Source organism: Caretta caretta, chromosome 3 (assembly GCF_965140235.1).
Source record: "Caretta caretta isolate rCarCar2 chromosome 3, rCarCar1.hap1, whole genome shotgun sequence".
NCBI classification, from domain to species: domain Eukaryota; kingdom Metazoa; phylum Chordata; order Testudines; family Cheloniidae; genus Caretta; species Caretta caretta.
In genome coordinates this window covers 146,158,101-146,184,523 of record NC_134208.1, presented here as the reverse complement: position 1 = coordinate 146,184,523, position 26,423 = coordinate 146,158,101, and the positions used below count along the sequence as shown (strand labels likewise).

General features: G+C 43.9%; 1 protein-coding gene across 1 annotated transcript in view; it reads right to left on the bottom strand.

Annotated features, from left to right (window-relative positions):
- LOC125633840 (maestro heat-like repeat-containing protein family member 1) overlaps positions 1–26,423 on the bottom strand; it is a 62,400-nt gene that overhangs the window by 29,021 nt on the left and 6,956 nt on the right. Inside the window, exons 5-23 of the mRNA XM_048843697.2 lie at positions 24,717–24,809; positions 23,512–23,666; positions 21,411–21,551; positions 20,834–20,932; positions 20,035–20,113; positions 19,781–19,891; positions 18,898–18,971; positions 18,449–18,571; positions 17,811–17,873; positions 16,894–17,038; positions 15,854–15,897; positions 15,200–15,359; positions 13,832–13,884; positions 13,125–13,232; positions 11,740–11,856; positions 11,220–11,330; positions 9,413–9,568; positions 7,538–7,666; positions 2,058–2,137 (exon numbers count right to left, since the gene is read on the bottom strand). Coding sequence (XP_048699654.1) covers positions 2,058–2,137; positions 7,538–7,666; positions 9,413–9,568; positions 11,220–11,330; positions 11,740–11,856; positions 13,125–13,232; positions 13,832–13,884; positions 15,200–15,359; positions 15,854–15,897; positions 16,894–17,038; positions 17,811–17,873; positions 18,449–18,571; positions 18,898–18,971; positions 19,781–19,891; positions 20,035–20,113; positions 20,834–20,932; positions 21,411–21,551; positions 23,512–23,666; positions 24,717–24,809 — 2,041 coding nt within the window. The remainder of the gene's footprint in view (positions 1–2,057; positions 2,138–7,537; positions 7,667–9,412; positions 9,569–11,219; positions 11,331–11,739; positions 11,857–13,124; positions 13,233–13,831; positions 13,885–15,199; positions 15,360–15,853; positions 15,898–16,893; positions 17,039–17,810; positions 17,874–18,448; positions 18,572–18,897; positions 18,972–19,780; positions 19,892–20,034; positions 20,114–20,833; positions 20,933–21,410; positions 21,552–23,511; positions 23,667–24,716; positions 24,810–26,423) is intronic.

The window sequence follows — 26,423 nt, the reverse complement described above, 5'->3', positions numbered from 1 at the left end:
TGTATGTTGTACAGTGTGTATAGGCTTGGAAGGATTAGATTTTTATTGGTAAATGTCAACAAATGTCAATTTAACCATACCAACATAAAAATATTTCCACTGATAATCATCAAAATGTACAGACAGGCAAAGAAAGAAAAATGCTGCTTGAGAACTTAGAGTTTGATTTGGATATATTCTTTGTATATTTCGCCATGTGATGTTGATAATTTGTTTTAACTGTTATAAATTGACATCTACGGTCATTAAATAATTATTGTCTGACTCCCCATAATTTCCCACAACTGTGAACATTTAAATCCATAAAAATAAAAAAGTACCTAAAATAAACTTCAATATTATCTGTCAAAATTATAAAAAATAAAAATTGAATTCTTCCCAGCCTAAGTATGCACCACTTCCCTGAACTACATGGCATGTGTAAGCTCGCTGAAGTGCGTGGTAATTATATCACCCTCTGCTAGCTCCAATACTGTTATACAATTATGACAGTTTCATGGGTTACAGCTGGTAGATATTAAACTCAATGTAAACTAATGTTTTTAAAGTGTTTGCCTTAAGTTTTCAGTGCTAGTAATATCTTAGTTCTGGAATGCACTTTTATTTAAAATTCCTCATATCCCTTTTCTCCTGCCAAACTGACCACCATATTTTTAACAAAATTGTATTTGGCATCAAAATTATTTCAACAGTTCTTTGTTGAAAGAGTGAAATATACGGTAAGCATACTTTTAACAGGCTAACAACCAAATTAATGCAACATATGCAGTATACTGTATAGGTGAGCAGCACATTAAGTTTCTGCAGGTTAATTTCTCACAACATTTTGTGAATGACTAATTTGTCCCCTGAAGCTTATTACCCAGGATTCTGTGCATCTATAAAAACAGTTTGTTTCAACTTCATGGCAAACTTTGGGCTAGACTGTCTATGATGCTGAGTTTCAACTCAGAATAGTACAGATGGTGGCCATCAGAGAGCTGGTTATCTCCCTAATTCTCTGCCTGGCCCTGGCCCCAGAGGTTAGACTGAGGAGTTGTTTTTCATCTGAAGACAGTTGGAGCATAGTGCACTCTGGCCATACCCACTCTATGTCCTGATATACCCATTACACATGGGACTTGCATAAGCCTTCCTGGACATCTGGAGTGCACAGTGACAATGTCTGTTGCTAAACCTCATCGCTGCAGAATATGATCCTACCATGGTCTTTAGCTTCCTCCCTTCCGGGCCGCCCAGAGGCGGGGGGGCAAGTGGGGCAATTTGCCCCAGGCCCCGGTCCCCGCAGGGGTCCCCAAGAGAGTTTTCAGGGGCCCCCACGAGAGTTTTCGGCGGCACGGGTCCTTCAGTGCTGCCGAACACACCCGGAGTGAAGGACCCACCGCCCAAGACCCCAGGCCCACTGAATCCTCCTGGCGACCCTGCTTTGGTGTGATTTGTGCTCCCAGCAGTACTAGGGAGTAAGTCTGCTGTGATTGTGGCTGGCCCACGTGCAATTGGGCACAAGGGAAGGGGAGAAGGCTCTTTACACAACTTGAAAGGGGCCAGACACAATTTGACCCATATTGTATCTGTAGTCTATGAAATACTAGTTTGTCTCTCTGCGGCTCTTGTGCTTTGTAGTACTTAGGCCTTTAAACAGGAAAAAGGAGAACAGAATCTGAAGAAACATAATGTTTGTGATGTGGTCTCTGTTACTGATCTCTCCTCAACTCTGCACTCAGGCACTGTTGGCCACATACACCACAGTATCTGTTTCAGAAATGCTGCAATAAATTACAGGAACTTTATCCCAAACCCACAAGAGAAACCTACTGTACTACAGGTTTTTTTGAGCTCCTCACAGAGAAGTTCTTTACTTTAAGAGGTGCTTGGATTCGGGATCACTAGAGCATAAAGTGAAATAGGCAAGGAAAAAAAGAGTTAATATTCCTGCTTCTTCCAGATGACAAATTAGCAAACAGGACATGACACAGGAGCCAATATTCCTGGGTGTAATATGGAGCAGCAACTCAAGACTGAACTCTGATGGAAGGCTGGTTGAGCTTTCACAATACCTCAGGTTAGTGACAACAATCATGGCCTGCTGGCGCACAGGGTTAGACAGCAAGTTCACTGACTCTTCTTCAATCAGCTTCTGTAAATCAAAGAGGAGACAGAATAGCAGCATGTGAGCTCCAGCTTTGCCCACCGACACGCCATCCTTATTCCACTGCTCCTGAAGGACCCATACATGAGCATCCATCAGTACTAACTCCAGAGGGACACACACAGAGGGGCTATTTAATCTCTGGGGCTCTCCAGATCTCAACTGTAAGAAGAATTTCTGACTATAGAAGATGATGTGACAAAAAACAATATTAAGAGTTTTTTTAAAGGAGGAAATCTACTCAAACCCTGATATACCTTAGTTCCCATGTGCCATAAAAACCTTCTTAAACTGGCTTAGTCAATATCACCACAACGAACAGGTAGACAGTTATGAGAGGTCCTGGGCAGGGCCACTAAAGCGCATAGGTTCCATGACAAGCTCAGTATTGAGAGCGGTGAATGGCTAAAAGCAGTGTTGGTGGTTGTTGATCTGTATATTGGAGTGCTAGGAGTATGCACTGTGCGTGCGTTTAAATGCTGAAAGGAGGTCTCTGTGAGTGCTGGGCATTCATTCAAGATGCGAGTGACTGTAAATTGGGGAAAGCCTCCAATAACAGCAGACAGGGCTTGTTCTGACAGGCCATGGAAACTGCAGTCACTTAGTGTATATGTCTACACTGCAATTAAAAACCTGTGGCTGTCCCATCCAGCTGGCTTGGGCTCAGGGGCTGTTTAATTTGCAGGGTAGACATTCGGGCTCTGGCTGCAGCCTGGACTGTAGCACCCTGCGAGGTGGAAGGATCCCAGAGCTCAGGGTGCAGCCCAAGCCTGAACGTCTACACTGCAATTAAACAATCCCTGAGCCCAAGCCTTGCCAGACTGAGTCAGCTGGCACAGGCCAGCCATGGGTGTCTAATTGCAGTGTAGACATACCCTAAGGGAGGTAGAGAGTTTGAGTTCTGTGCGTGCTTGTTTTTCTCTCCTGTTCTACATATGGAGAATGTGCAAGAAGGCAGAGCTGACCATGTGCTGGACCTCATGGACCCAAAGACTGCATGTTCCTTCCCCAGATCCTGCTAAGTCTAAAACTGCTCAGTGTTGAGAAAACCTCCCCCCGTCCACCAACCAGTGAGACATGACAGGAAGTGGCAGTGGGGAAGGGTATATCTGAAATTTTGGTGGGAGAGCAAGTGTTCTTTCCTCACCTGCTGCCCGCCCCCCAAATGGATTCTTCCTCTGAGTCTCTGCCCACCCAGTCATTTCTTGCTGCCTCAACTAGGGGTTTCCTCCAGGCTCCCAACATTTCATGCTGCCTCTTACTGGGTGGCTTCTCTCATTATTTCTTCTGTCATATCCCAGGTCTTTGGACCATGGCTGGGGCTCCCAGCCAGCCGCTCTATGTTACCACTATCCAAGGGCTTCCTCCAGTGTCCCCTTGCATTCCTATAAATTTAATGTTGCCTCTAACTGCTTGTCAGGAATCAGGGCCTGTGGCAGAGCCAGACTCCAGACAACCTTACCAAACAAGTACAACTGGCCTGCTTGATTGGCTACACTGCCTGATTGGTTGGAAGGCTCTGCAGACTGGCTCTTAAGCCCAGCAGTTCAGTGGGTGCTCAAAGCATTTGCCCATGGTTGTGATAGCTCCTTTGCCTGGCTTGTTCCAGCCTTGGACCCCACCATGCCTCACTCCAAGTAGTCAGATTCTGACCACGGCTCCAAATCAGGACCTGTGACTTTGGCTCCGGCATCTAGCCTCTGACTCTGGTTCTGACCCTGGGCTCCAATTCCTGGCAACCGACTCCTGCTCTAACCACGTGGCATGACTGCCCACGTCTTGGTCACTGACAAGTTTGAGTAGCCCCTACACAAACAATAAGGGATCTATGGCTGATGCAGCACATATGGAGACTACAAAGGACAATCTCTTTCTCACACTCATCTCCAATCCCAGCTTCCCATGAGCCCAAGCGCCCCTGCCTGACAAGTTCAATTGTAATCATGCCAAATGTTGTGGGTTCCTAAACCAGTGTTGGCTCCTATTTCTGCTACACCCACAGCTATACCCTACTGACAAAATCAGAGTGGGTTTAATTACCAGCCTGCTTATTGTGGAGTTCCTGGCTTGGGTATCTCTGCTCCTGACAAAAAAATGATGCCCACTTCTGGGACAATTTGAGGACTTTGTTAGAGCAAATGAGTGGCTAAAGCCATGCTTCAAATGTTGTGGCAAGGATGCCAGCAAGTTGCTAAATATGCAGCAGAGTTCTGATGTCTGAGTGGAATTCTTGGGATAAACTGTCTTGCCCAAGGAACTCACCATGGACCTGCATAAGATGGTGGGAATATCTGACTGGACTGCACCCAAGGACCTATCCAGATCCAGTGATTCCTGAGGTTTTCTAATTTCTACAGGCAATTTATTAAGGGATTCTCTAACCTGGTTGCACCCATAATGGCACTCCTGCAAAAGGGGGTCAGATTGGCCTGGTCTGCAGAGGCTTAGTTGGCCTTTGACTGAAGAGAGAATTCACCTCAGCATCCATTCGGATTCATCCAGATCCCACTAAACCATTTACAGTTGAGCCCAATGCCTCAAACGTTGCCATAGGTGCAATATTATCTCACCATGTGGAGCCCCACAAACAATTCCATTCTTGTGCTTTTTATTCTTGGAAGCTAACCCCAGCGGACGAAAAATATATTTGGGAAAGGGATGTAGGGATTGAGGTGGTTTTTGAGGAGTGGCACCACCTCCTAGAAGAAGCCTGATTCCTGGTCCAAGTCCTGATGGACCACAAGAATCTGGAGTACCTACAGACTGCTAGATGTCTTAACTAAGACTTAGAACTTCCAGTCACTCTTCTTTGCTTGCTTCAACTTTGTAGTAACCTATCGTCCAGGGACAAGAAACAGGAAAGCTGATGCCCTATCCAACAAAGACGAATATCATGAACCTGGAGAAGAGCCCCCGCACCATGCTCAAGGTGTCCAACTTTGTCAACAGGATGATTGATAGCGATGTGACGTCCTCCACCCGCTCCCTGCTCCCCAGCAACTCATTTGCAACCCAGATCCACCAGAATCTGAATGATGCAATTCCCCAACCAGATTCCTAGTTCTGACTACCAAATGGCTTCCTCTGTCACTCACTTGGATTGTGTTTATGTTCTGGGGGACAACCTCGGCTTCAGGTATTAAAACTATGCCACAGTTCACTACTTGCAGGCCATTTTGGCTAATTCATGAGCTGGAATATGGTTTTGAGGAGCATTTAATGGCCAGGCCTATGAGCTTACTGCAAGAATTATATTAAGTCCTGCAAACTGTATGCCCATACCAACAACCCACAATCAGGATCCTGAGGGTTCCTCCAGCCTCAATATACTATATCAATGGACTTCATTGTAGAACTACCATGCTCCCAGGGACAGTTTGTCATCCTGGTTATCGTCAACCTCCTAACAAAATGGTGCACTTCATCCCATGCTGTATTGTTCCTACCACATGTTGGATTGCTTGACTTTTCCTGGAAAATGTCCTCCGTTACCATGGGTTACTGAGGGGCATTATTTCAGACTGGGGTCCCCAGTTCATCTCCCGATTTTGGCAGGAATTTCTCAGATTCCTTGTCACTGAGTCCCTCATGTCATTCACCTATCACCCGCAGACTAATGGACAGAGTGTCAATCAAATCTTGGAGCAGTATCTTCGCTGCTTTTTGAGTTATCCTTGTGACGACTGGCTTCCCTTGCTGTGTGATGTCGAATTTGCATATAACAATGCAATCCATCCCTTGACCCAGCATAGCCCATTCTTTGCAAACTATGGCTTTTACCCCCACTTCCAGTCAGCCTTCACCATGAGTTCCCCAGTACCGACTGCTGTGCTTTTAGCCTCCCACCTACACCAGGTGCACTGGGAGCTCAAGGAACACTTGCAATCCACCAAAGAAAGTATCTACACTATGTGGACCAAGACTGCCAGGCTGCCCCCAATCTGGTCATAGGGGACAAGGTGTGGCTGTCAGCCCAGAACCTTAAATTGAGCCACCCATCTGCCAAACTAGACTACCAATACCTAGGCCCCTTCAAGATTACAGAACTTGTGAACTCAGTTGCCTTCAGGTTACAGCTACCTGAGTCCTTGAAAATCCACCCTGTCTTTCCCATCTCACTTTTTAAGCCCTACACCAAAAACCCATACCCAAATGGCTCCAAACCACCACCACCACCCAAAACAGTCTTCGGACAGGAGGAATATGTGGTCAACCAAATCCTCAAGTCTTGGTGAGTTAGGGCAAGGCTCCAATACCTGGTGGACTGGGAAAGCTATGGTCTGGACAAATGGTTTGGGAACCAGTAGAGAACACCCATGCACCAGACCTCTTGTAAGAATTCCATCAGAAGTACTTCAAGAAACCAATCTCTGAGGCCCCTATGAGGCATTCTTGGGAATGCGCAGGGGGCGTGGGGGGGGGATTGTCAGGAATTAGGGCCTGCAGCAGAGCCAATCTGGAACCAGAGCCTGCAGCAGAACCAGTATCTGGGCAACCTAACAAGTGCAGTTGGCTGTAGTAGGCTGATTTACTGGTTACACCAGCTGATTGGTTGGGAGATTCAGCAGACCAGTTCTTAAGCCCAGCAGCAGCAACAGTTCAGCAGTTGCTCAAAGTATCTGTATACAGCTGCGATAGCTCCTGCACCTGCTTGTTCCCAGAATTCCTCCCACCTTATTCCAGTTTTGCTTTTGCCTCGTTCCAGCCCTGCTCCTGCCTTGGCCCTGTCTTGCCTCACTCCTGGTAACTTAGTTCTGACTCTTGGCTCAGATTCCTGGCTCTGACTCTTGGCTATCCATTCCTACTCTAACCACTAGGCATGACTGTCCACTGTGCTCATTGACACTGCCACCACTTCATGCTGCCTACTGCTTCCTCTTCCTGTCCCCGCACCTCTCATCCTGCAAACCAGACCACCCTGACCTCTCTGCACCCCCAGCCAAGCTGCCACATACACATATCGGCCTTACCTCCAGTCACTGCCCTGATTTATAGGGGATGTATGGACTACTATGAAATAAAATGACAATTATATTTATAAGTGGGGACAAAGTGGATCAGTGGGACCATGAAAGATCCCATATGTGCTTGGTCCAGCCTTGCAACCAGGTTCCAGCAGGGGTCATTGATTCAAAGTGCCAGAGCTCTGTGTACGGCTGCCATGTGCTCAAAGTGTGGGAGCTTTGTATATAAACTCCATCATGCCCAGCTTTTTACTGCCAGTGTTGCTCAGAGTTCTCTATAACGGCCCAACGAATAGAGACCCTAGGCCAGATTCTGCACTCGTTTCCAGGGTGTAAAATGTGATTAACTCCACTGATTTCAGTGGGGTTACTCTAAGACTGTAAATGAGAGCTGAATTTGGCCCGGTTTGTATATTTTACTCACCACCATGAATGCCACGATCACAGCTTTCTGCGAGAATTCATGGGCTTCTTTTGCTTTCTGGGCGATGTTGCCAACAGTTCTGGTGAATGCAGCCATTGACCTCAGAAAGCTCAGCTTCAGACCTAGGTGCTAAATCCCACCAGGAATGGGGAGAAAGGCAGTTTAGTGCATTAATGACACAGGAGAAATAAAGCAGTTTAGGGCATGGCTAGATTAGAATAAAGGTGAGATGTTAGATCCAGCTAACCAGCTTCTACTGGTAGAGTAAAATGTTTACACCTTCCCCCCGGGCTAGGCCTTAACTCAACCAGTTATTCACACTCTAAAACATGACTTTCTCTAGGCTAGAGTTTTACAAGATGTTAATTAGACCAAGTTAGCTAACATCATGCCTTTACATCTTAGTCTAGATAGGGCCTTAGAGTGCTCATGTCAAACATATTATAATGAGATACTGTCCCTTACCCCTCCTGCCTGTTCCACGTTCTAAGGCTGTGTCTACTCTAGAGACCTTACAGTGGCGCAGCTCCCATGGTAAGGTCTCCCGTGTAGTCGCTTTATGCTAAACGAGAGAGAGCTCTCCCATCAGCATAATAAAGCTTCCGCCAATGAGCGGTGGTAGCTATGTCAGCAGGAGAGTGTCTCTTACCGACATAGCGCTGTCCACACCAGCACTTCTGTCCCTGAAACTTATGTCAGTCATGTGAATGTTTTTTCCCCACACCCCGACAGGCAAAAGTTTTACCGACAAAAGTGCTAGTGTAGACATAGCCTAAGAAATGTTCTCTCCCTACCCAACTGATATCCAACGTCTGTTCTCATTGCCTGAACTCAGAAGCAAGGATAACTATTATGTGTTGAGACCTTATGACACACTGAAATACAGGAACATAAAGAGGGGCCCATATGTATTTAGTATCTTCATACAAGTATCATTTGTTTTAATTATCATGGTTAACAGAACACTTCATTAAGGCTGTAACCCACCATGTATGGTAATAACAATCACTCTAACCATTGGAATATGAATTTGAAAAATCAAAAGCTACACCAGAGGTAAACGTTTCCATTTAATTTAAATAAGAAGGGAACAGCCTGAAACCGGGCTGTCACAATACCTATAAAAATATCCATTAGATCACATCCCCCTACTTTCCATACTCAGATGGAAAGAGACATTTTCTACATCCTACATCAGATCATGTGACCAAGAATCTGACAAACCTTTTTCTGTTCCCATGACATGCAGAGAAGGCAAATTTCAGAAAATCCCCCCTTTCTCCCTGATTCCAGTTCTCATGACCAAGTGACAAGTGAGATCACCATATTTAGACAACACTTCAGAAACCCACCTTGCTAGAAAAGGTTACTGCCAATCTCATCTACTAGTCTCAGAAACATCTGAAAACAGACAAAGGAGATGCACAGGGAGTGTAGAGGGAAGGGACCTGGTAACTGTACCTTACCTTTTTCTGGAGCGGTTTTCCAAACACCAAAAAACACCAAACAAGAAATTCTTGTTCTGCTGAAAGAACTCTTACTATCTTTAAAAAAGGAAAGATCTTGGGTATTATAGAACAGCAAGTGTTACTTCAGAATCAGGAAAATTAGTTAGACGGATCACTAATCTGATTCATTATGGCAATCCCTATGTTCTTATGCTGTGGATGCAACGCAGATATGGGGTCCTTACGGGACCCCTTTCTAGAACATCCACATCAGAAGCAATGATGGGATGGTGTCCCAGCAGATAGTTTCCTGTCAGTTTCCTAGTGGAGACAAGCTGAGCCCAAAACAAAGATTGCTGCACCCCAGGAACTCTAATGCTTAAGGAGGAGAAAAGCATCCATAGAAATAGGTCCACTTTCATAGTACCGTGGCTGAGGCAGTGTGGCAGCAGTAATGGTATAACATTTGGGACAGGATGTGGTCCACCCAGGGAAGGATGTTGTCCTTTGTTTCCTTGGCCACCTGGTCATAGCAAAGGTGAAGGGTGCTGGATGCCATGCTCCACTTACTCTGCTGTGCATCCTGTGGTGGAAAGGGAGATAAATGCAAACTCATCTTTCCAAATTCTTTCTCATGGACAAGCTCCTTCTCTCTCCTCCCTCCCCCCCCCACCCCGCTCCAACAGAACTGCTCCACTGTCCAAATATTCGGTGCCAGAAAATTGTCTATAGGTAAGAGAAAACCTGCAGATGAAGGAGAGGTTCTCAGAAGAGCTGAGATCGATAGGCTTTATGGCCAAAGGGGACCATTCTGATCATCAAGTCTGACCTTCTGCATAGCATAGGCCATAGGATTTCACCCAGTGATTCTTGCAGTGGAGGAGGGAATTATTCTTCCTTGCCACATGAGTGAACTCTACTGAGGACAATTACTTGTGATTGAACTAGAGCAAATCTAGTCTCTCTCTTAAAAGGACATCCACTCTTGAGTCAAAACTTCAAGTAGGGAATTTACAACAGATGTGATATTTCAAGAGAAATATCCATTGTGTAAGCAGGGTCGGAATGAACTCTCCCTTGACCTAGTGATGAGCTGGGGGAAAAAGACTTCAGGACTAAACTGTGTTTAGATGACCACATTTACTCTGCCTACATATTCAGCAGACAGAGCTGTGTGGCCAAAGTGATCCATTTTGGCTGATGTTGGGTCAGTGCCACCCTCTTTCAGGAGACAGAAGTTTAAATATCGGAACAGGGGAAAGCTAAGCAGCATCTTCTCCTGTGTGGGGGGGGCTGTAACTCCAGCACATTCAAGCGGCCTCCAAGACAATGGGGTAACATTTCTCATTTGCCACATTTTACAGAATTCATTCCTGCAGTCCTTTACTCACCTGAATAATCTTTTCAAAGCCCATGGAGAACACACTACTGTCATGAACAAGACTTTGCAGAATTGGACCCACAGTTTGTATCAATCAGCGACATTATTGCAACATGAAGGCGGAGATTTTAAATCACACAAATGCAGAAAATTCAGGTTCCCACAACAACCTTAACTCTCCCACCTTGTACATTTGCATTCCAAGAGGGTCTGTGATGGGGCATATAAAGGAGGGGTTGTGGATGCAATCAACCCTCGCCTGGACACACTATACCTGCAATAGGTGTCAGGCTTGGAGGGAAGGGTTAAAGGGGAAAGTTACTTAGACTTAGAATCTTCTGTGTCTAGTGGGACATGAGGCAACACATTTCTCCCTCGCTGTCTGTCCAGAGCAAGATATTAAAAGGGGAGAGTACAGCTCAGTCAGGGGAGACTGCCACCTACCAGAGCCTCCCTGAGGGAAGGTAGGCCTGATGGGGGATGACTGTTTGATTTAATCACCCGTGACCTATCTGCTGGTGCTGAACGAGTCTACTGCAGGTGGTGCCCCACTTGAAGGCCTTTTGTTTTCTCCCACCAGACTGGAGGCCCTGCAGCCGTTTGTCCTGAGCCCAGAAGTGGTCACAGGTCTCTTACTAAAAGATCACACATCATCAGGTAGTGCAACCCATTCTTCTACAAACGTAATTCTTACTGGAAAAAGGCAGCACTCTCCTCTGTAACTTTAAACAAGTACAGATGACCCCAGAAGTGTCACTGAAAAGAAGGGATGGAGGGGAGTCTGAGAAACCTGTGTGCTTTACAAGCCACATTTGAGCCATGGTTTCACAGTAAAATAACATGTTATCTGTACCTCACTGGGTGAGCTTTCATCTGGGTTCACAACGTTAATGAATTCCTGAAGCACCACCAAGGTGTCCTTGAGGTGGCGGGTGGCTACGAGACTGACGGCAGAAGCAATTCCCTAAAACACAGAGTCATGCTTCAGTATGGAACACTTCCCTTTCCTTGTTCCTGTACTCTCCACCCCAACCTTTCCACCACCCAGACTTCCCTTCCACATCCTTTCCCAAGCTTTGGAGAGCACCAGGGGACTTCTATGCCATTCTTATAGGGGAGGCAAAGGCTATCTCCTCCATCATTACTCTCCTCCTTTCCCTAGTCTGCTTACAGATCTTTGATAGTCTTTATATTCCTCTTCCTTTCCCTTCCTCCACTCCAAGACTACATAATTTCTCCCATTCCAGTTCACATAGAGATATTTGGTCACTCTTCCATTTATCTCTATGCCCCCCTCTCCAGTCTATGGAAATTCTCATTAGTCCTTTTCTCTCTTCACAGAGATTAATTGATGACCACTCCATTTCCCTCACCTCTCTCTCAGCTTCCTCCTGCTGAGAAGTCCGTAGTACAATGCTGAGGTACTCCCTCACCAGATCTCTGTTTCTTGATGCCCGTAGGACTGCCCCATAAAATTTATACGGGAAAATCTATAAAAATACAGGATTATCATTAGATACAGGGGAATGATTATTCCCCATTAATACATTTTAGATCTCACTGTATGCAGTATATAAAAAGAAATAATTTCTTTGGTGTTTTTATATATTTGAAAGAACTTCACATCATTATGGGCTATGAGTAAAGAATTGTGATATCTGTTGGAACACTAATTAGAGCCAGTTACAGTGTGACCTCCCTCAGCTCTAAAATGCCCAGCAGGGCTCATTATATTGTTGCAAGATAAAGATTTTGGTGCCCTTCACACATCTTATATTGGAAGGTCACTGTTTTCAGGAACTGCAAATAACCATGATCCAGAGAGAGCCTTCAGATTGGAGGCTGCCCAGATGATCATATATATCTGTTTACTAAGGCTGAGGTTTTAAGAAGTGGGATACCTAAAATTAGACCTGTAAATCCATATTTAGGCACCTAAATCAGAGTCTAATAAGTGATGAGCACCAGCTGCTCCTATTTTCACTGGAGCGACATTATTTTACACCATTTGAGGATCTGGCCCCATAGTTGGAGAACCGTAGAAGAGAAGACAGTATAATGGGAATGCCACATCTGAGAAGCATAATTTGCCCACAAAGAGTAGATTATATATGCTGGGTTATTAGGAGCTATTTTGGTAGTCCCATTGCAGCACACAATATTCAATATACACTTTTGGGGTGGATCACCACCTAAGACTTATGGCAGAAGTGTGTTTTAAAAAGGCACTGGAATGAGGAGAGGGTAGTCACTTAGACCTCGATCCAGCAAAGCATGGCAGCACACGCTCAACTTTAAATATCTGAGTAGTCCCACTGAAGTCAATGGAAGCCAAAGGGGAATTTAAAATTCTTCTAACAGAGAATATTAATTCCACTTTCGCTAACAAATAATCCTGTGTTTTTGTAGGTTTTTCCATATAAATTTGATGGTGAAGTCAAGAGGCCTACACATGTGCTGAAAAATAAACATGTGCCTAAGGGCTTTGCTGGATCAGGGCTTTGACACACAAGACCGGAAGTAGAATTCTACTGTGTCAGGTATTCTGCTGCCATCAGGGACAACTGCCTCCTTGAACATGTGCTGCATAACTTACAGATCCCCATGGAAAGAGCTCTAATATGTATTTCTTAAACACTGACCCTGGGCACCTTGTAACCCAGCTAGTCCTGCATACTTTCATCTCCCCAGAAACCTCTCCTAACACAGGTAGACTGCATTTGTTGTTTCACTCCTATTCATTATACCCAGAACTGACCTTATCTTGGGGCCTCTGAGAATAGCTTTTGCTTTTCACAAGAATCTCATTTGCAAGCTCACAGGACCATGCATCATCCATAATGGCTTCCACTGACCTTTCTAAAAGCTGATCAGGGGTAGGAAGAAAGTCTGTTAGGAAGAATACTTACAGCTCTTCAAACTCACTGCTACCTATTTTCAAAGTATGCAAATAGCTCGACATTTAGAGACAGCTAGTCAGAGGGTCTTTTATTGATGCAAGACATTAGGAACAGAGGAATTGTTAGAAAGCCAATTTAGTCTGGTATTCTGTCACCAACAATGACCAGTACCAGATACTTCAGAAATAGTGTAGGGTGAAGACTGACCTTTACCCCCATGGCCCGCTAACCAGCATAACCGCGCCCAGTACACGGAGCAAAGTATGTTTCACTGGAGATTGGCCCAGTGCAGTGTATTCTCTCCCCAGGGCAGTGAGGAAAATAGGATGCTTCAGGAATCCCAGAATGCACTGTTACAATCATTGCTGTAAAATCTGCTGTATGTGGATGCACAAATATGGTTTTGTTGCTAAGCGGATGCACACAGTTGCAAGGGCAGATGCACACAGTTGGATGCAAGGGCAGATGATCCTGCAGTGGTAGTATAGACACGTGCTGAACATAGGTGGAACACAATAGGCACATCGTCGAAGAGCTAAAGGCCCCTCAAGAGGATGAATGTTACCTGAAGCAGCTTGTCCTTCCATTTCTCCTCTTCCAGAGTTCCTTCATTATGTGCTGGAAGAGGCAGAAATGCAGCTTGTCAGCAAAAGTGTTTTGAACACTGTTCAGATTGGCTCAGCAAGACATAATGGAGACTCCAGATACCAGCACAGAGTGAGATGGATCAGCTAGGATGTGTGCTTTAGCTTGGCGATCAGCATAAACATATTGTATGCAATAAAAGTATTCAACCACTGGAACAAATTACCAAAGGAAGTAGTGGATTCTCCATCAGTTGATGTCTTCTAGAAAGGCATCCAGTCTTGATCTAAAGATATATTTTAGCTCAGCAGAAGTTATTGGGATCAATACAGGGGTAACTGGGTGGAATTCTTTTCGGTGTTAAACAGGAGGTCAGGCTACATGATCAAATGGTCCCTTCTGGCCTTAATATCTGTGGATCTATTAAAAAGGTTATCAAAGCTGATGGAGATACTGCACAGCTGGCATTTGCAGGCAAAACAGCAAGGGCTTTAAAGGTGAGATTTTCAAAGGAGCCTAGGGAAGCTAGGTGCCCAATTTCCATTGAATTTCAGTGGAATTTGAGTGCCTAATTCCCTTTCACTCATCTGAAACATCTCAGTTTTAATCCCTTTGCAGAGAAATTAAAACCATATTCTCTCCTCTCCTCAGCAGTCTAAAAGAATGGCAGAGGCTATATTTAGAGAGTTATGACCCTTCCGCCCCTCTCCCCCACACTCCACCACATTGTTACTTGGGGAAAATTCCTGTTGAAAAGTCAATGAGAGCCTGAATAAGGACTAAGGGCCTCAGGATTTGAGTCTAGCTAAATAATATAGAAAAAGACTAGGTTGGCAAACAGATTTTCCTTCCCTTCCAGATCTGACTCAGGGAACAAGGGCTACTAGGAAAGAATATCCCTAATGGACTCAGGAGGTGGGGAGGGGGAGAAGGAGTTCTGGCCTGCCTTGCTCCAGAACTCCAATCAAACAGGAAAAGAAAGAATGGAGCATAAGCCAATAGGAAGAATGAAGTGTATTTATACATCTAGGCTGAGACCTAAACCCAGTGAAGCTAGAAGAAATGGATTGTATTACAATGTATTGACTCAAGAGCAAATGTCAATCCACAGTGGTGTGTTGGGCTGGGTAAACCACTATGAGCTAGTCTTGCTACCATTGAAATCAGAAGCAAAACTTCAAATGACTTGTGCGGGAGCAGGATTGTGTAAGTCTATAAGAGCTGCCTTGACACAGATGCATACTACTTCCATGGGACCAAGCACGTGCACTCTGAATCAACAGGAGAGTTGACTCAGAGCCTGTCACACACATCAGCTGTTCTGGGAACCCACTTCCCACTTCCTTACCTTCTAAATATTGTATAAGCTCAGGAATCATCTCCATCCACAACTGTCCCAAATCTGAATGCATCACAGGATGGAGAGAGTTGAGAGGGTGGAGGGCATGCAACAGTTGGAGAGCAACAACCCCACAGTCTCCATCTTTGTAGGGATACAATGAAATCACCTGGAAAATGAAGAGCCAGCATTCATTTCAAGACTCTAGCAGCAAAAGGAACGGTTGGGAGGTTGAACTATAATGCTTCATTTTGTCTCTTAAAAGGTTGCTTTTGTTGGGATGGGGATCAGGGTGGTCTTGAACAGGTTTATTTATTTATAGGATAAACAGCATTTGCAGGTCCCCCTCATGTCAGAGATTATTTCACAGGGATAGCCACAGAGGTCTGCTTTCAGTTTCCTGTTGCCACACCAGTCATCACCAGAGACCCCAAGTGATCCAGCCAGGATGTGCACGCATCTGAATGAAAGATCTGGGAGATTATCCTTGGAAATGGTAACTGCCCATCACCATCCAGTACAATTTAAGAAAGGCTCAGCTGGCTCAACCACTGCAAACTCTGGCTTCATAGATGACATATTTTAAATTTTTTTAAAATTTATTATTGAACTAAATGCAAGTATCTTGGACCAAATAGATGAGTTACAGGAAGAATTGCTTACCAAAAGGCGTAGCAGGAGTGCCTGAGGGGTTGGGAGTTCAGTCGCTGTCATAAAAAGAAATAGAAGCTCATTGAATGTACAGGAGAGCTGGGGGCAACACACTGAGCTGCGAGTTAGAGATTAGACAATTGTTTTTAACCAGTAGATAGTGTTTACTGATCAACAGGGTCATTCTCTAACTTGTTATAATGTCAGTCTCAGTTTTGTCACTCTTGGACAGGTGAGTATGGCCAATAATAAAACAGAGTATTTAAACATCTGGCCAGGTGTCCAAGACTCCTGTCAGCATCCCTGCTATGAGTCACATAGCACTAAAGTTAAAGATACTTAAAGGGTAAGAAGCAAGAAGTAACTGGATGGAAAGACAACTGGATAAGTAAAAAACATCAGAGTTGGAAAATTTTATCAAGAAAGGATGCTTGCAAAACAGAAAAAATTTATGTAGATTCTGGAACCTTTTCAACGCCATTGTCTTCATATAAACATATAAAATGGCAGCCCCAGAGTATTTATATGCCTCTTTGAGCTTTGTTTTACCACCTTTACCTATTTAGGGTGTCTCAATCCAGTCTACTTTATAATAAAAATATGAACTGTAGGAGACAGTCCCATTCAGGATCTCAAATAAAGACTGCTGCTCTCCAACTAGTTCAAGGTAGAACCAATATAGCTGGGCATGATTTTCACCTTCCTGGGAAATTTCCTTGTACACTTGTGCTTCTTTTTAGGTATATGTCCCTGCTCATAAGGCTCTTTATTTATATATTTCTAGCATTCAAAACTTGAATGCTGACAAGAGTTTTGGTCAGTGTATGAAAACTGGAATGAAATGCAGCACTTTCATTGGTTGCTTGTGTCTTTCCATATATAATGTAAGCGTTCTGATTGTATGAGAAGATTCCATAAGAATTGCATTGTCTCTTGCTAACAGGCTAGGTACCTTACTAGTGTCAGTCCTGTAACCTTCTCCAGCAGAAAGTTTCATTCACATCTTATATTATGAAGGAGATTTAATTAAATGCAGCTGTTCTGATACTAACGTCTTCTGTGTAACTCCGCCAGGTAAGGAGATAGGCCTCCTTTCCCTGACTTTATGAACAAAGATGTCAAGGTCTTGCAGATGGGGATGAAAGTGTTGACATACTCCAGAGGGCACACAAACTGCAATAGCATTTTCCAGGGCACCTGAAAGCAACAAACAGCATAGGTTTGGATATCTTTATACATGTGTAACCCACGCACCTCTTGGGTGTGATGCTCTGTCCCATGTCTTGGCACTGAGATCACTTAGAGAGAGATGAATGAGTCTGCTGTACAGCCTTAGCTAAGAGCCATGTGGCTTTTAGCTTATGCAATAGAGGCTCATGCATTTAGCTCCAGAGGTCCCAGGTTCGATCCCGCTTGCCAATGACTGGGGTCTGTCGGTGTTACACGTGCAACATCATCTCTCTTGTGACTTTCCTTTTATCAATGGGAAAAAATTGCTGCTTCTTAACCAATACTTCAGAACTCTGACCTCTTACTTAATGGCAGATAGAACTGCCTTTCTCTGCCTCCCACAATAGCACATCCAAATCTATACAGTTTTGTTTGATTCTTCCTTCTCATTATTGTCCTGATTCCTTTGGTATGCTAAGCACCTCCAGTAAGTTAATGCGTACCCTCAAATACCAAGGAAATTCAAGGGAGTTAAGCATACTCAACATCTCACAAGAAGAACTCAGCACTTAGCAGGATCAAAGGTACTCCTTTCCTCTCTTCCTAGCCAACCACCTACGTCTCTCTTCATGACTGACCCGGGCTCTTTTGCATATAGATGATTCTCATGAGGAACATATCCGAAGGAAGATCCCTTTGAGGCATGTCCCAGCTGGTGCATGCAGGTGAGTAAGTCAGGGAGAACCCTTTGGGTGGAACTACTGGAAAGTTTGATCAGTCCATGTATAATCGTGCTTACCAGGTTTAGGGTGTTGATACTATACACCTGGACTGCCTCTTCATCCCAGTCACCTTCAGACTTCTATAAATAGATGAAAAATCAGGACACATTAATCTATTTGCCTTCTAACCACATTGAGATGGAGGGGAAGAGGGGTAGCATAAGTGCTTGAATGACTGCAGGTATCTAGAGGAATGTTTGAAAGATAATTATTTGAGTCAAACACAGTTAAGAAAACTTCACTGAAGCCCTTATTGATGCCCAATTAAATCCCCTTCCTTCTCCCAGCTTGCCATGTCCCAAAAGCACTTTTCACTGACATTTTTAAAAAGTGAAATCATTCCCATTCACATTAAGGTTTGTAATTTTTTGTTTTTACAAAAACCAAAACCTGCATTTTGGCATAGAACATACTTGACACCATCCCTTTAACTTAAATAAATGTAATTGGTGGATACTGGTGAAGACAGCAATAAGGGGCAGAAAATTATACAGAATATAGTATGATATTTTCTACTTCAAAGGTACATAGTGATATATACATTCATGGTAGGAAAAGGTATAGCAGAGTTTGAAAGGTCCAGGGAAAGGGTAACAATAATTGTTAAAAGGCCAGGAGGATTAAAAATAAGGGGAGACATTTTTCTGCTTCTTACCATGGTGCAGACAGGGAGTTCACACTGCCGAATGAGAAAATTCACAAGTACACTGCCTCCTGGCAAGGTGAGATACCCACAGCATGCAAAACTTCTAATCAGCTGCAAGAGAGGACTTTTCACCTCCAGAAGACACACAAATGAAGACTGTCAATGATATTTAAAAATCCCAGTGTGCACCACAAATGTACTGTCTGAAATGCTCCTCCCCACTGTAGAGTTTTTTACATTGTGCTTCTTAAGTAGATGATTGGGTCTTGCTGATCATAAATGAGAAATCAGAGAATGCAGCTGCATCAACTCTGTTGTCAGAGCCACAGTGCAAACAACCTGCCCCAGCCCAACAGGCAAAATCCTTCCTATTAGTTACACTGGTGATTCTATAAATCCATCTCCCACCCTAGAAGCTTAAGACAAGTCTGTTCCCAGACATTTGAATGTTCTCTTACCTGATAGTTGTTTTCATGTATGAGGAGAGCCACAGATTGCACCATGATGTCTTTTACTTTGTCCATATGGGGAGCTGAAAGGAATATAGACAGGGGCTTTAGCAGGCTGGAGTCTATCACAAGAAGCTCCTCGCTCTTTTTAACTTCCTATACCACCATTCTTGCCTCTTTGTGGATTAGATAAACATTTGGTTAACTCCTTTTTAGGCTGTGTCCTCCAAGACAAGTTATGTAAGCACAACCACTGTCATATTGTAAGATTACATCACCACTTCATGATGCGCCATCATGGCATGGTAGCATTGCATCACGCCAGGGGTATTTTGGGACTTTTTCAATATGTTGTAAGCCTCTAAGCAAGTGAGACAGCCCTGTCATGAGGAGGATTGTTTTGCCTGACCCTACTCCTGCTGCCGGACTGAGACTGAATAGAGCTATGCTGGTTTATACCAGCTGAGGATCTGGCACCATTAATACATCAGTAAGGCTGTGAACGTGAATTAAGATTGGGAACGTATGCTTGAATTAAGATTTCAAATATAAAATTGTTCAGCCATTCACACACAAAGTTCTAACGCCAAGCTTAAATGTGCCCTGCACACAAGAGGCTGGCTCCAAAAATCTGGGGCAAGAGTTTCAGCTGAGACACGGTTCCATTGAAGTCAGCCAGGAAAGGACCTTGTCCCTGGGGTTGACAGTCAGAGGCACGCTGATAATTCACATCATTTTTATGTGTTCATTTGGTACTCATGAAAGGGAGGAGCTGATGGCATTTGGTACTCATGAAAGGGAGGAGCTGATGGCACTTGCTAGTATAAATAAGCAAGTGGCAGACGAGCTCCCCCATCGCAGTTCCGCTCTTGTGCCTTCCTTTCTTACTTACGCTCCTGGGTAACTTCTCTCAAGACTGTGAGAGCTGCAGTGCACTCCACCTCTTCTGCGCCCTCCATCGGCTTTCTGAGGAAAGCTATAATATCCTCCTGATAAATAGGACCTAACAGAAGAGAAGTCTGACTAATAACAAGTGATGTAAAGGGAAGAAAACCCACCACATTTCCAAATGAAGTTTTTTAGAAGAGTCAGGAATCTGAGATCCTGTTACTGTTATTTCATTTCAATGTTTCTTTCTATTCTTACCCAGCACCTGGAAGGCTCGCAATGCAGAGGTTTGGTTCCAGTTACTTGGCATATCAGATATTTCAGACTTAGCACAAACCTGAAAACAGAAGAAATCCCTGTCACAGACACATGGTTCCACAGCAAAGGAGCATTTGAAACATTCACAGAAGCTGGAAAACCTGGTCCTTCAACACCCCAGGAATGTTTAACAAACCATCTCCTCTAAAACAGAATGAGCATATTTGCTTCATTCAGCCCCACGGGAGTGCCCCAAGATAGTGGAAAACTTAACAAACATATTAGAGACTGACAGAAGAACAAGAGTCTGTGTGACCCTGATTGGTGCATCAGAAGAGGGAATTCCTCTAAAGAAGGTTGTTAGGTTCTTATTCTCAAGAGAGGTCCTGTGATGAACCTTTCCTGTTGAGGAGAAAGCAGCACTCACTTCCTGACCTGGGAATAGAGAGTGGGAGAGAAGGGCAGTGCACAACGTGATAGAGAAGAGAACAGCAGATGAAGAGGGACAGATCTGTGATGACAGAGAAGGGTGCTTTCATCCTTGGAGCTGGCATTCCCCTCTCAATGGAATAGCAGGTCGAATCATCCCTAAAAAATTCAGTCTTGACAGCCCTCTGCAGAAACATTAGATTTTTCACCCTTCTTCGGGATATCTGAGAAACGAAACAGCCTATGACAAGAGACAGGAAAGTGATGGGGAACAGACAACTGCAAAGAGCAAAATCAACTATTGACCACGAGTGACATCTGGAGCAAAGTGATATTATTTTCCACTCCTGATTGGAGTCAACCTCCTTACCTGTGTGAATAGAGTACTAAAAATATTGTCCAGACTATGGTACAACCTCTTGCTCCATTTCCTGTGGCACAGTACAGCATCCAGAAGATGGCACAAGCACTGTGGTAAAGAAGTGAAGAGTAATATGGAATTATCTACTGAACCAATCACCTATGGAACTCTCCTTCTAATTATGAAAGGTTTCCCACATATCCTATCAATGGCTGAATTTATCCCACACTTGTCTCTGTACTTCCTGACTCTCCAGGGACAAGAAGTAGACCATATGCTTCATTCCACAGGCCCCTGAATCTGTCACCTGCCATCATTTGAGATCAGGCCAGTGGTTCAACTGGTTGTATCCTATTCTCAGGTTTTCTTCTGTTTTTTTGTTTTGTTTTGTTTTTTTTACAAAATATCTAACCAGTTCCTCATCTATTCCTTACTCTAGATATGTGTCCCTGTCCAGCTCCTTTCAGACAAAGCCTCGGCTTGGAATCAGTATTTCCTCACAACATGGAAGCAGTGGTTCTGTGGTAATGAAGAGCAATCTAACTCTGCTAGTCACTAATCACAGACATACCCTTGGATTGCTCACCTCTGTGACATAAAAATGTTGTATCCCGGTCTCATACTGATGCAGGAGTTCTGTGATCAAACACTGAAGATGATTTTTCAATGTTTGAATAGACATGATGAAAAACAGCTGGCCAATTACATCCAGTGTGGCTTCCATCACCTACGCAGAAGGAAGAAAAGGGAAGGAATAAACCTTTGCCAGGTGAGATTGAGCATGGTTACCAATATGTCCATGTATTGGCAGCATTGAGGTGCCTGGAAATATCTACAATTTTAATAGCAATATCTCACCAAAACTTTCTAGAGAAGGTCTCTCACTTCTGAGGTCTGTGATAGGATGCGTCTGTGTATCCAATGTCAAGTCACATTGACTTATAGCTGCTGTTTTACACAGTAAAATTTTCAGCTAGTTTTACTCATCGTCACTCTGAAATTTGTTTTAACATTCTTCCTCCACTGAATATCAGCATTTCAGATTATTTGCCCCTCCTCCCCCATGCCTGCATTTTCCCAGGTTGAATGTGATAGTGAAATTTGCTACTTATATTTTTAGCATCTTGGGTCCTTTTAATTATTTGTGTGTCCTCAATCGTATTTGCAACTTTGCCCAATTTACTGTGCTTTGTAAATTCACTTTCCTCCAAGAGCTAAAATAGGAAAAGTGTGATGAGAACTCTTGTCATATCCCTCTGCCCAGGTCTCTTTTGTTCTGTTCCTCCTCATGATGTCTGTTGTCCCCTTTATCCCTTCCCTGCGACTAATTTAGAGCCTAGGATGCAGTTAGGAATAATACAATTATTAAATTACTTCCTAGTGTTGAAAGCTATCAGGATGTGGAACAGTCCAGCAGAAGTGACAGAATTTCCATTGCTTAAGTTATTTCACATTAGACAACCCATGGGAGGTGGCAGCATAGAGAACAACCTGGCATTGGTACCAGGGATAGATAAAATGACCTAACAGGTCTTTTCCAACTTTAATTTCCATTTATGACAAAAGAAGGTTAGGGTTGCAAACCAAAACACTAAAATATTAGGAAATTCCAGTATTAAGGTAGCGTGTACAACCCTAATTCTGCTTTCTTATATGTATACACTCTGTAAACAGTCTTTAATGACAATCACAGGACCCCAGGATTTTTTCCTATAGGACACCTGCTCCATTCACGGAGGCTTTCACAGGCTTAGAACTTGGCCAAATTTGGGTAAATTTTCACAGGAACAGGAACAGGCACAGCTCTGACAGCAGACTGACCCCCCTGCAACATTTCAACCTCTAGCTCCAAAGCATAGACTCTCTAGAGCTTTTCAGTGAAACAATAGTATTTTTTTACCATGGGAAAAATGTATTTTCCCTAAACTTGTTTTGAGAAACAGCTGAACCATTTTTGCTGAAATTCCTGCTCCCACCCCATCTCAAAGAAAAATTCAAATTCCTGGCATAGCAAATTTTAGCCTAAATAGCTGAAGTTTGGCAAAGTTTTTAGCAATTGAAAACCTGTCTTATAAAGGAAAACGTCAATCAAACCTACCTGCATCACCTATAGTCCAACTACTCTTGATAAGCATGTCAGATGAATGTTTCTGCTAAAATTATCAATCTTGAAATAGTTAACAATGTTGACATTTGAACAGTCATGATTAGGCTTCAGTGATAATGCCCAGATAAGATTAAAAAGGACAGCTAAAACCTCACAGAGGTATTGTTTTAAGCTGTCTGTCTGACAACTCCCATGTTGGTTCATGTTTGGATCTTCAGTACCATTAGGGCTAGAAACTTAATGTCTTTTCCCAAAAAGTTAATGCTCAGTTCCTGCAGAAAATCAGGAAGCCTTTAGAAACAGAAGGGTGTCCTAGCCCATCCTCACTCACTTCACACCCTGCTTTTTTTCTCCCATGATGGATTCTTCCACATCAAGAATGAGGCCACATTTTCAGAGGCAGAGAGAGATGTGAAGAAAGCTTGTCCTGCTGTCACCCAAGCTATAGCTGTTCTGTAGATAAATAGGCAATTCAACCTATCGCGCTGGCTTTCAGACTCCTTTCACCTGTACAGATTCACCTTCCAAATTCTACACACAGACTAAAAAATGCTCAGTGCCCAGGATTTCCTCTTCTCACCTTTCCCTTTGCAGTTGGGAACCATTTGTTGAAGAGCACCAAGAAAGTCACATAGGCTTTGGCAGCTGCAGTTTCTCTGGTAATGTCCAGCTCCTCAGCTCCCTGTGGTTGCTGTGCCAGGTACCTTGATGCACACCTGGAGAGTTCTCTTAGTACTGCACGGAGAGCCAAAGACTTGTATTTTACTTCACAATTGGTAATAATCAGCATAGTTTTGGAAAGTTCTGCAGGGTCCATAATTGAAATAAAGAACATCCACCCTGTTCACAAATTCAATTTGGAAAACCACCTTCCTGGAACTGATAGCTACTCCCCTCTAAACTCTGCTGGAGATCCCAGACATGTTTACATGATTCAGCCTTTGCAAGTTGAATAGTCAACATGAAATGGGGCCTAGCCACTCTGCACTACAGAGTAAAAAATACATGACAATTCTGAGACCCCATAGCTCACTTGGTAAAAGAGTCTCATTGACTGAAGATTTCCCTCTGAAATTAGAAACAAATGATGGATCAATGCACCTGCCTCAGCAACGTTACATACAGAACAAAATCAAAGCACTGAGGAAGTGATTTTGGAATATTCACTCCCCGTGACAGGTACACATTCATGGGAATAGGCTTATTGGCTTCAATGATGCAACAATGAGAGGAAAGGGTTTCAAAATCTGACCCTGGACACTGAATCTAAATGACTCTTTTCCAAGACATTAGGAGCATATTATCTTCATCCTCTTTCACATTCACAATCTTCCTAACCATGGCTCCATGCTTTGTCAATCTCCACTGACTTCCCTAGCCTTTCTGTACGCAATTCAATATATCCTTCCTGACGTTTGAAAATCTCCCTTGGACTCTCTTCTCCAGACCTCTCTGACCTGTATATTCAGTTACTTCCTCTGCCTCATCTCTCCACTCTCTTTCATCCTTGGCCTAAGAAAACATATAGGCTAGCTAGGAGTCAATAGTAGCTGGATCTCAGTTGGGGAAGAAAAGGATATAAGGAGCTTCCCCTCCCCCCGCCCCCTTATTGTATAAGTTTAGGCAGAACTGCATTCCCTGTGCTCAGGCAAGCACTTGCTAATTCTCCGCTCCCCTCCTCCCTCTTGATGCATCATAAAGTCAAAAAAGGAAGTCTGTGGGAAATGAGATCCAGACCTGGGAAAGGGAAAATCCCTAAAATACAAGGAAACTTGAAATTCTCACCATCACTAAATATCAGCATATATTCTTCTGACTGGACCAGGGGCAGGGCTGGCAGGACACAGTCCCACATTGCACCTATATAGGGTGCCATTACTGGAAGAAAGGAAAGGAAAACACAATCACCTTTGTTTCCAGCTGAAACATTCTTTTTTGTCCTGTGGGATTCATCTTCAATACAGGATGAAGGGATATTTGCTTAAGGGAATTGTATCTGCCGGTCGAGCCCACTGCAGAGCAATGGAGTGTGTGTTTCATATCACATATGTAAAAGGGATACACAACTCTATGCATTTTTGATAGATGTAGCTCAAGCTACAAGCAGTTGTTACTTGTGAGCAGTTCCAAGTGGGCTGATACCTTGACAAACAACTGCTCCAGCAAGTAGTTTTTATAAAAAGCCAAATGTTAGGAACACTATAACATAAAGGGCTCTCCCCTCATTATCCATTAACATACAGAGGACAAAGGTTGGCTATAGACTATAGATCTTCCATCTGTGGCCTGGAAATATACCCAGATCACCTCTCAGAAAGAAACTCTTACGGAATGCAATATTTTCACAGGAAAATGATGTTTGCAAGAATCTAAAAAATAAATCTGTAGTGGAAAGGTGTGTAGGTAAGGGAGAGCAGAAGGAGGGTCTCCGGTTGTGTAGGTCCAGGAGATATTGTGGGTCCTTATATACATAGGCATCTATACTACACCTTCTCACCAAGATAGCTTTCCACCTCTTTCTGCACTCCCCAACAGTAGCCAATGGATCCCTCCGCCTCCCATTCCTTCAAAAGCTTCCTTTCCTGGCCCCAGAAGCAGATCCTTCCCCTCAAGCACTTCAAGACCCCAACCTTCCTAGCTGTCAGTGGCTCCTGCAAGAAGCCAAGATTAATCATTGGATGATATGGTCTCTGCCAAACTGGTGCTCCTGCTGCAGCCAAAAGCATGAGCTAAACCGAATGAAAGTGTAAAAACACAAGGGTACAGGACTTACCTTGCACCACAAGGGCCAGATTGTACCTTTAAGGCATATGCCTGTGGTGGAGGCAGTGTGAAGCTGCACTGACCCAAAGGAGTTTGAGGAGGGAGCATGTATACTGCACTGTCCCTTTGGATGGTGCAGCCTACTCAGCTCTGCAGTCCAGTGCAGAGGTGGGACAGGGCCATGTTCCTTTTGGGGCCATTTGCAACCCGGGTGGTGTGTGAAGAAAGCAGCCCCAGCACTCTACCAAGCACAAGTACTATGATTTTCCTGAGCCCAAACTCCCTCCCACCACTGACACAGCCACAATAAGGCTATGGACAATCTATCCCTAAGAGGATGAGAGGAAGCTCCTTCAGGAGTGAATGGTGTAGGGCTGAGATGTCTGAAATCCTGCTCCTCCCCCCACCCCGAACATTTTAAGTTTTCAGAAAAAAAAAAAACCCAAACTTCACAAAACCAGAAATTTTTAATTGAAAATGGGAATTTAGTGCCTCATGGGAGTTGCAGTTTGCTCTTCATGTCCCCATTCTATTCTCTAGGCTGGGCGGCCCAGCTGGAGTACATCTCTTATAATGCACCATGGCCAGGCTCTCCACATTATACGGTCTCCCTTCACCAAGGGGGGAGACCATGATCCATTGTGGAAGATGTAGTCAAGCAGCTGATCCAAGCTCATAGAGGAGAACGGGAATATGAAGAGCAAACTACGACTCCGTGAGGCACCACAA